The 9343-nt window shown below is 64.4% G+C and overlaps 1 protein-coding gene across 1 annotated transcript in view; it reads left to right on the forward strand.

Moving 5' to 3' along the window:
* FADS3 (fatty acid desaturase 3) overlaps positions 1 to 9116 on the forward strand; it is a 16393-nt gene extending 7277 nt beyond the window's left edge. Inside the window, 12 exon segments of the mRNA XM_006108275.3 lie at positions 2742 to 2852; positions 3283 to 3480; positions 4672 to 4725; positions 4727 to 4774; positions 4884 to 5006; positions 5267 to 5327; positions 5863 to 5939; positions 6324 to 6421; positions 7021 to 7117; positions 7233 to 7312; positions 7486 to 7611; positions 8804 to 9116. Coding sequence (XP_006108337.1) covers positions 2742 to 2852; positions 3283 to 3480; positions 4672 to 4725; positions 4727 to 4774; positions 4884 to 5006; positions 5267 to 5327; positions 5863 to 5939; positions 6324 to 6421; positions 7021 to 7117; positions 7233 to 7312; positions 7486 to 7611; positions 8804 to 8855 — 1125 coding nt within the window. The 3' untranslated portion in view covers positions 8856 to 9116.
* Positions 9117 to 9343: the final 227 nt, after the last annotated feature.

Raw genomic sequence — 9343 nt, forward strand, 5'->3', positions numbered from 1 at the left:
CCAGTGCGGTGGGGCCTAATAACGCCCTAGGACTTCTGTGATGAGACTCCGTGAACCTATACCTCTGTGGAGGTGAACTAAGTGACCTATGAGCCTCTGGGTATGGCCCTATGTGCGTGGACATATGTGCGTGTGCCTCCTGTGCGGATGGCTTCTAAGAGATGACACAAGGAAGAAAGGCTTCTATGCCCTAGGGCCTCTGCGTGTGAGCCTCAGTGCGTGTGCCCTCTGTGCGTGTGCATCTGTGCACGTGCCCCTGTGCGTGTGCCACTGTGCATGTGCCTCTGTGCCCGTGTGCCTCTGTGACCGGTGTGCCTCTGTGCCCCGTGTGCCTCTGTGCCCGTGCCCCTGTGCGTGTGCCTCTGTGCGTGTGCCTCTGTGCCCCGTGTGCCTCTGTGCGCGTGCCCCTGTGTGTGTCTCTGCGTGTGTGCCTCTGTGCCCGTGTGCCTCTGTGCGTGTGCCTCTGTGCGTGTGCCTCTGTGCGTGTGCCTCTGCACGTGTGCCTCTGTGTGTGTGCCTCTGTGCCCGTGCCCCTGTGCGTGTGCCTCTGTGCGCTGCCAGGGGAGGTTCCGAGGGAATCAGAGTCTTGGCCTTAAGAAGGAAGGAAGTTCTGACACAGGTTACAACAGAGACGAGCCTTGCAGACAGGACGCCAAGTGACAAGTCAGCCACAAAGGGACAAATATTGTATCATTTCTCTTCTGTGAGGTCCCTAGACTGTCACATTCACGTGGAGATAAAGCAGAACTGTGGGTGCCGCGGGCTGGGGGGGGGGGTCGCCTTTAATGGGGCAGCGCTGAGTTCGGGAGGATGAAAAAGTCCTGGAGGTGATGGCGTGATGGTTGCCCAGCAAAGGGAAGACACCTCATGCCCTGAACTGTATCTTCGAAAACGGTTAACATGTGCGTTTTATGCCGCTCGGCTGCAGTTACAAAGTTAAAGCCTGGCCCGGCTCAGGTGGTTGAGCGCCGTCCGAGCTCCGGAGCGTGCGGGCTGGATCCTCAGTCGGGTGCGTGGGGGAGGCAGCTGGTCAATGTTTCTCTCTCTCGCCCTCTCCCCTCCTCTCTCTAAAATCAGTAAGAACACACCTATGTTTGTAATTAAGGGAAAAAACCTCAGCAGTCCAGAGTCAGGATGGCCCTGGAGCAGTGGTCGGCACACTGCGGCCCGCGAGCCACATGCGGCTCTTTGGCCCCTTGAGTGTGGCCACGAAGTTTCAATCACACTGTACGTGCGCACCCGCACGTGGTATTTGGTGGAAGAGCCACACTCAAGGGGCCGCAGTTTGCCGACCACTGCCCTGGAGTCTTGCCCCTGGATTTGCCGAGTTCCAGGCAGAATGGACTCGCTCGAGGTCACAGTGAGGGTCCGCTGAGCCCCTCCCTGCCCCCTCCAGCGCTGGGCAGGGTCCTGGCAGCTTCCTGGGGGGCCAGCCTCCCTCCCGGCCGTGTGCCCTCCATCAGGCTTCCTCCAGGGGAGGGTCTGCACGCCACAGTTCACACAGCCCCTCTTCCCTTCCCGCGGGCCTAGGTCATTCCAGAAGCTTCACCTTCCCAGCTCCCCCACCCCACCCGCACCCCGCAGGCCTCCTCCAGGTGTGGCCCCTGAGGAGCTGGGGAGGGGGGTGGGAGTGGGGGGGTTCCCAAGCTGCTTCCCTCCCCGGGACTGCGGGACGCCTGGCAGTCAAGACAGGCCCGGCTGCCACTTCTGTTCCACACTCACCGGAAGCTGGTGGCTCACTAGTGAGCGGACGGGCGGCCACCCCGTCCAGTCCCCTTCTGCAGAGGCACCTCCTCAGCAGCCCAGTCACCTCCCCCAGGCCCGTGGGACAGCACCGCGGGTCCCTGCCTCCTCAGCTCGGCGGTTGGTGGCTGTGGCCGGCCCCTCCCTAGAGAGCCCCTGGAAGCCACGTGGGGACAGGCAGCTGAGGAACTGTGAGCAGCCGCGAGCCCCTCACACCGCGACTAGATCGGGGAGGCTGAGCGGCCCGGGGTGACGGCCAAGGTCACCGCACTCAGCAGTGCCCAGGCCCCTCCCTGGCCAGTGTCTTGGCCTTTATCTGCCTCCGTGTCTCTCCTCTGACCCCTGCGCCTGCACTGCTCCCAGCCGCCCTGCTCATTTACAGAGAAGGTCAGACCTATTTCATTTACTTTTTGAAAGACGTATCTTCTGCGCCTGCTTTTAAAATCAAACGGGTTTTACTGTTGAGTGTCTTCCCTGCAAACCCCCAAGAACTCGGCCTGCACGGCCCTCCAGGGAGCACCCCCCTCCCCCCACCCCCTACCCGCCCCCGCGGCCGAATGTGGCGCCTGTGACCCAGGCCTTATTTTCGATGCCGCAGAAAAGCATGTGATTTCCAGAAAGCTTTCCAGAGATTTTTTTTTTTAAGTTGAAAACTATCATAAAAGGAATCACGAGTCTTTCAAGGAGACCTCCGAGCTGCTAGCAGGTCCAGAGTGTAATGCACCCAGTAGGTTTGGAGAGAGCCCGCGTGCGGTCGGAGCCGCTGGGCCTGGCTGGCAGGGCCCCAGGGCCGGGGAGGACCAGGGCGGCTCCCGGGCGAGGCTGACCCCCTGGGCGGCTAGTCCTGTGGCCACTGAACAGCCCGCTGACTCTCGCCCGACTGTCTCGTCTGCTCTGCCCTCCCGTCAGCCGTCCTCCCGCTCGCCTGTGGCCTCGGGTGCTGCTCCGCGGTCGGTCTGTCTGTCTGTCTGCCCCCCTGACTGTCTGCTCTCCCTCAGGACGCCTTCCGTGCCTTCCACCAGGACCTCAGCTTCGTGCGCAAGTTCCTGCAGCCCCTGCTGATCGGGGAGCTGGCCCCTGAGGAGCCCAGCCAGGACGGAGCCCAGAACGTGAGCAGGGCCTGGTGGAGGCCGAGCCATCCGGGGGGCACGGGGGGCACGGCCGTAGCCGCTCCAGCGGCAGCACCCCAAGGGGACCCGGGGCCACGGCTGTCTGCCAGCCGCTCCTCGGCAGGCAGTTGGGGGTGAGCTGAGGGACGCCTGCTGTGGCCCGCATCCCCGGGTGCAGCGAGCATTCTGACGAGCTGAGCTGGAAGGGCTCAGCCCACGCTGGCTGTTTCTGCTTCTCCCAGACCCCACTTTTTTCAGGGGAGCCTCTGCCTCCCGGTAGCAATCCAGGTCACACCCCAAGCCAGGCGCTCTTGTCCCTCTGACCCCTTTGGCCACACGCCTTGGGCCTGGCCTGGGCGGAGTGGCTGTGGGCGTTTTGGGGACACCTGGGACTTGGTTCCCTCCCCTGATGGGCCACTCGCCGCGGCAGGTCCAGCTGGTCGAGGACTTCCGCGCCCTGCGCCAGGCGGCCGAGGACATGAAGCTGTTCGAGGCCCAGCCGGCGTTCTTCACGCTCCTGCTGGTCCACATCCTGGCCATGGAGCTGCTCGCCTGGCTCATCGTCTACCTCCTGGGTCCCGGCTGGCTGCCCAGCACCCTCACCGCCCTCATCCTGACCGTCTCCCAGGTGACCCCGCTGTCTGGCAGCCCCTAACCTGTCCAACAGACACACGGGGACGTTCTAGACTCATTTGCTGAGTGAATGAATGAATGAATGAATGAATGAACGAACAGACGGACAAGTGAATGAATGAACGGAGGAGTGAATGACCAACCAGAGACCCCATAAGGTGTGTCTCTGAGGGCCAAGCTGCGTTTTATTTAATTAACTAATTAATGAATTATTTTAAGCCTCAGCTGAGGATCTTTTCCCCTGGATTTCTAGAGAGAGCGGAAGGGAGGGAGGGAGGGAAGGGGGGAAGAGGGAGGAGAGAGAGGAGTATCTACCTGAGAGGGACACATCGATTGGTTGCCTCCCGCACGCTCCCCACTGGGGCTGGGGAACCTGCAACTGAGGTCCGAGGTCCGTGACCTTGACCGGGGAATCAAACCGGCAACCCTTGGGCCGGCACTCTAACCACTGAGCCACCGGCCAGGCCTCAAGCTGCATTTGAAATGAGCTGAGGAAGCTCCTTCCTTCACCCTGAGTGCGCACAGGGCAGGGAGCCAGAGGGCTCTACCCCGGCCCCGTGACGTGCAGGCCCCGAGACCGCCCGGAACTCAGTGTTCTGTAAAAAGAGGAAGCTGGTAGACCAGGTCCTGAAAGGACTGTTAGCTGTGGGTGTGCCTCCTGAGCTGGGGTGGGCCGGGCCAGCACAACCAAGGGCGATCCCGAGTGGGGGGGTGAAAGGATTGAGGAAAGACAGACAAGAGAATGAAAGCTGGGTCTCGGTGAGACAGCACCAGCGCCCACAAGCCGTGTCTTTATTTTATAGCAGATGCCACGAGGCAAAGTAGGGGCGTGATCACGTTGTTTACAGCATTCTCGTGAGTTTCAACCTCACTCAACTACATGCACCCGAACTCTACCACAAGGCACGTGGGGCCGCGGGTTTGGACCATAGGTTCAAGCTCACAACCGCAGCCGTTGGCTATGATTGTGCTGGGAGGGCCCTGCCCTCCAGCTGGGACTTGCACGTGGCAATGAGAGGACCCTGTCCTTTCATTAGTCCGAGGCTTGGACCTGGCCAAGACACCGTAACCGCGCCCCACACTGGGGGGCTCACTGGGGCTCCGGGGCTGGGCCCCCAGGCAGCCAGCACCCTCCCCCAGGGCCGGAGTCAGGGGCCGGATCCCCTGAGCCTGCCTCTCTCCCCAGGCCCAGAGCTGGTATTTGCAGCACGACCTGGGCCACACGTCCGTTTTCCGGAAGCCCCCGGTGGAACCACGTGGCCCAGCAGTTTGTGATGGGACATCTGAAGGTGAGGGTGGGGCATGCGGTGGGCAAGCAGGGGCTGAGCTGGGTGCCAAGCGTGCGGGCATGCGTGGTGGACATGGCCTGGCTTCCCCTGAGCCCCCTCTCCCCTGCAGGGCTTCTCCGCCCATTGGTGGAACTTCCGCCACTTCCAGCACCACGCCAAGCCCAACGTCTCCTACAAAGACCCGGACGTGACCTTGGCGCCCATCTTCCTCTTGGGGGAGTCGTCTGCTGAGGTTCGTGGGGAGGACGTGGACACACACTGGCTGGGCCTGCTGCTGAGGGGGACTGGCCCCTGACCAAGCCCCCCACTCTAGTTCCAGGCTGAGCCCCTACCCCAGAGGTACCCCCTCCCCACCGCCCAGCCTGCTGCGACGATGGGCGCAGTGGCTAGAATCTAGTTGTCGTTTCCCGGTGGCCCCCGCCAGCCCCAGCCCCTGCCTGGGAGGAGGGGGCCCCGGAGAGCTGCCCCCCCAGCCGCCGCCTGTCTCCACAGTACGGCAGGAAGAAGCGCAGATACCTGCCCTACAACCACCAGCACCTGTACTTCTTCCTCAGTGAGTCCCCGTGTCCCCCCGAGGGCGGGGCACGGCCGGGGGACCACGCCTGAGCCAGCGCTGTCCGCTTCTGCCTGCTGGGCAGCCGCCAGCCACCCCTCGGGGAAGGGGCACTTGTGAACCACCCGCATCACGGCGCCTCCCAGCCTCTCCCAGCCCCTGCTCGGCCACCCCTGCCCGCAGCCTGTGCCGACTGCCCCACTGCCAAGCCTTAGCCCCTGCTGGGCCCCCTCCTGGGTGCCCTCTTCCTTCCAGCCCTCACGTCAGGGCGGTCCAGAGCCCTAGAGGGTTAGAGCACTTGTGGGGGTGCACAGGAGGAGGATCAAGGGTGTGGCCATGAAAGGCTGGCCCTGACCTGCAGGAGGGCCAAGGAGGCGGTGAGGCGGCTCGGCCGCGGAGGGAAGAGTGGGGACCAGGCCTGGTGGGTGATGGGGTCACCCCTGGCTGGGCCCAGCACCGAGTCCCCCGGTGTCCCAGAGTAACCGCCCCCCTCGGCCAGCGGGCGCCGCCCTGTCCTGAGCCTCTGTCCTTGCAGTCGGCCCGCCGCTGCTCACGCTGGTGAATTTCGAGGTGGAGAACCTGGCCTACATGCTGGTGTGCCTGCAGTGGCAGGTGAGTGGCGGCGGGAGGGCCCGGGGCCAGCCCCGTCCACGAATGCCAACAGGTGTGCGTGCCATGCAGCCGTGTGGCACCTGTGCGCGGGGGCCGGCCAGTGTGCGCCGAGGGCATGGCGTGGGGCTGGTAGCGGGGGTCCTCCCTGGGGGTGGGGATCCGCCGGGTTAACTCCACCCGCGTTTGTCTCCCAGGCAGGGGTTCCCCGCCTCAGCCCCTCCATGGCACCCTCACTCCCGTGCTCAGTGGGCAGGGCACCCTCCCTCCACCTGGCCGAGCGGGGCAGTGACCCGTCCAGGCCTCCGAGGCACATCGAGCGGGAAGGGTGGGTGACCTCGGCCCCCTGCCGGCTGCTTCTCGACCTCTGTCCTCCGCCCCCTGCAGGACCTGCTCTGGGCCGCCAGCTTCTACTGCCGCTTCTTCTGGTCCTACATCCCCTTCTACAGCGTCTCCGGGGCCCTGCTCCTCTTCGTGGCTGTCAGGTACGGCGTTCACACCCCGGCAGCAGGGGGCCCTGGCCACAGCCCACCGCCCTCAGGGCCTCCACTTCCCCATCTGCAGGATGGGACAGCAAGACTGCTCCCCGGGTGTGGAAGAACCAAGTGGCGCGAGAGTGGCGGGCTCCCCGGGACAGTGGGTCTAGGGCCGTGGTCGGCAAACCGCGGCTCGCGAGCCACACGCGGCTCTTATGCCCCTGGAGTGCGGCTCTTCCACAAAATACCACGTGCGGGCGCGCACGTAGAGTGCGATTGAAACTTCATGTCCCATGCGCAGGAATCGGTATTTTGTGGAAGAGCCGGTATTTTGTGGAAGAGCCACACTCAAGGGGCCAAAGAGCCGCCTGTGGCTCGCGAGCCGCGGTTTGCCGACCGCTGGTCTAAGGGAAGCGGCCCCGTGGATGTTCACCTCTCGGGCAGGGCTGCTCTGGGCTCAGCCGGCATGGAGCCTGCTGGTCGCGGCTGCTCCACACACCAGCGGGGGAGGGTTTACGCAGCCCCATTGTACAGATGAGGAAGCCGAGGCCGGGTCCGCTGCGTGTGTGAGCTGGACAGGGGCAGTGCTGAGCCTTCCCCGCGTGCAGGGTCCTGGAGAGCCACTGGTTCGTGTGGATCACGCAGATGAACCACATCCCCAAGGAGATTGGCCACGAGAAGCACCGGGACTGGGCCAGCTCGCAGGTGGGCAGCGTGGGCCGGGAGGGGGGCCCTGAGGGGGCTGCCGGGTCCAGGGCATGCCGTGGGCTCGGGGCTTCGTGCCAGCCTCCCTCACCTGAGCCCCCACCCGCTCCGGCAGCTGGCAGCCACCTGCAACGTGGAGTCCTCACCCTTCATCGACTGGTTCAGCGGGCACCTCAACTTCCAGATCGAGCACCAGTGAGCGCGGCCCAGGGCCCCGTGGGGTGGGCGTGAGTCTTCCCACGGGCGGCCTGGGCTCCCTGGGGCCCGGGAGGGTGGTGAGCAGGGCCTGGGGTGGGGGTGGGGGGGGTGGTCCCTCTGGCACCCCCCACCTCAGGTGCCAGCACATGCCCTCCCCCCCCCCCCCCCAGCCTCTTCCCCACGATGCCCAGGCACAACTACCACAGGATCGCGCCGCTGGTCAAGGCGCTGTGTGCCAAGCACGGCCTCACCTACGAGGTGAAGCCCTTCCTCACCGCCCTGGTGGACATCGTCAGGTAAGGGCTCCTGGTGGCTCCCGGGGCTCTGTCCGCCTGGTCCCCACAGCCCCTCTCTGAGCCCCCCAGGCCCTCTGGGCGCTGACCTGTGAGGCCTTTCCCATCAGCCTTTCCGTCCTCAGCCTGCGGCCTCCCTTCCCAGCCTTCACTCGCAGGCCCCCTGCCCTGGGCCCAGGCCCTGACCGAGGCTCCAGATCCCTGGCTTCTAGGCCTGACATCCCAGCAGGGGACCCAGAAAGCAAGCGCCTAAAATAGGTGAATTACAGAAAACTCGAGGACAGGAGTGGTGCTTTGGCAAAAAAAACACACGAGACTACAAAACCCATGGGTGGAGGCAGGAGAGGGGCGCCAGGCAGGGGGGCCAGGGGCAGGTGGCTGGCATGGAGGCGACAAGTGAGCAGACAGTCGGGAGGGGAGAGGGCAGGCCACGGAGGCGTCTGGGGAGGAATATTCTGGGCGGGGAACAGCCGTGCAAAAGCCCGAGGCAGGAGCTGGTGTGTGGAAGCCGCTGAGCGGGGCCGGGGGAGGGACACGCAGGAAGTGGATTCTGGGAAGATGCTCTGGCTGCGAGAATGCGCGGAAGGGGCGAGAGGGGAAGCAGACAGAGCAGGGCGGGTGGGCTGGGCGGCGGGAGCCTGGGCGGTGGGAAGCGGGGGCCAGACCCCCCCAACCAGGGCCCTCCCACCTGTGCCTGGATGCCCTTCCTTCATCCGGTGTTTGAACCCCTGCTTCTCCTTCATGGCCCTTCCCAGCCTCCTCCGCGGGCCCCGTTAGGACGCCTGGCACGGCGTTTCCCGCGAGTCATTGGTATCTCTGGCTCCTCTGCCGACGTTGGGCTAGTGGTGGACAGGGGCCGGGCTGCACCAATCCCTGGGCTGCAGGGCCCAGCAGGAGGCAACAGACAGAGCTGGGGGAGGAGGGACAGGCCCACCCTGGCTCCTGCCTGGACTTGGCCTTGCCCTACCCCTCTCCCCCCCCCCCCTCCCCCCGCTCCCACGCCAGGTCTAGATTCCACTCCAGTTCCTGAGAGGGTGGCCTCACTTCTCAGTCCACCCCTTCACCCCCACCCAGCGGCCTGCCCCAGGGGAAAGGGGGGGAGGGGGACACCTCTGAGCATATGCATCATCTTGGGGGGCAGGGTTAGTATCTTGCAGTTGAGTCCCCAACACCCACCCCCACCCCTGCCTCCCAGGTCGCTGAAGAAGTCTGGCAACGTCTGGCTGAAAGCCTACCTCCAGGAGTGAAGGTGGCACCCAGGGCTCCACCACAGCCAGCTCAGGCAGGCTCCGCCCGCCTCCTCCCGGTCCTGCCATCTTCCCCTCCGCCCTCTTGCCACCCTAAGGCCACAGCTCTGGGCCCAACAGGACAGGGGCGAGGGGGATGGGACGTGAAGCCACAAGGTGAGCGTGACACGTTTTCCTGGAGCAAAAATTGAGGCAGACTGTTATTTTTATATAAAGACAAACCCAGATCTGTGATGGAATAAAGTATTGAACTTGCATGAATTTTGGAGCTGGATTCTGCCAAGACCCCCAAGAGGAGCTGAGGGCCATCGGGGTGTTGGGGGGCGGGGGGATGGGGGGATGGTGCTTTCGGAGTTTCCCTCTGTATTGGGCTTACATGGCCTAAAGGGCCTGGTTCCTTCCTGTCCTTCACCACTCACCAGCACCTTTGGGGGGGTCACACGGGCTCCCCTCACTTTACTCCTTGGGCACAGTGGGGCAGGGGCTGG

This window comes from Myotis lucifugus, unplaced genomic scaffold (genome assembly GCF_000147115.1).
Source record: "Myotis lucifugus unplaced genomic scaffold, Myoluc2.0 scaffold_2011, whole genome shotgun sequence".
In the NCBI taxonomy this organism is placed as follows: domain Eukaryota; kingdom Metazoa; phylum Chordata; class Mammalia; order Chiroptera; family Vespertilionidae; genus Myotis; species Myotis lucifugus.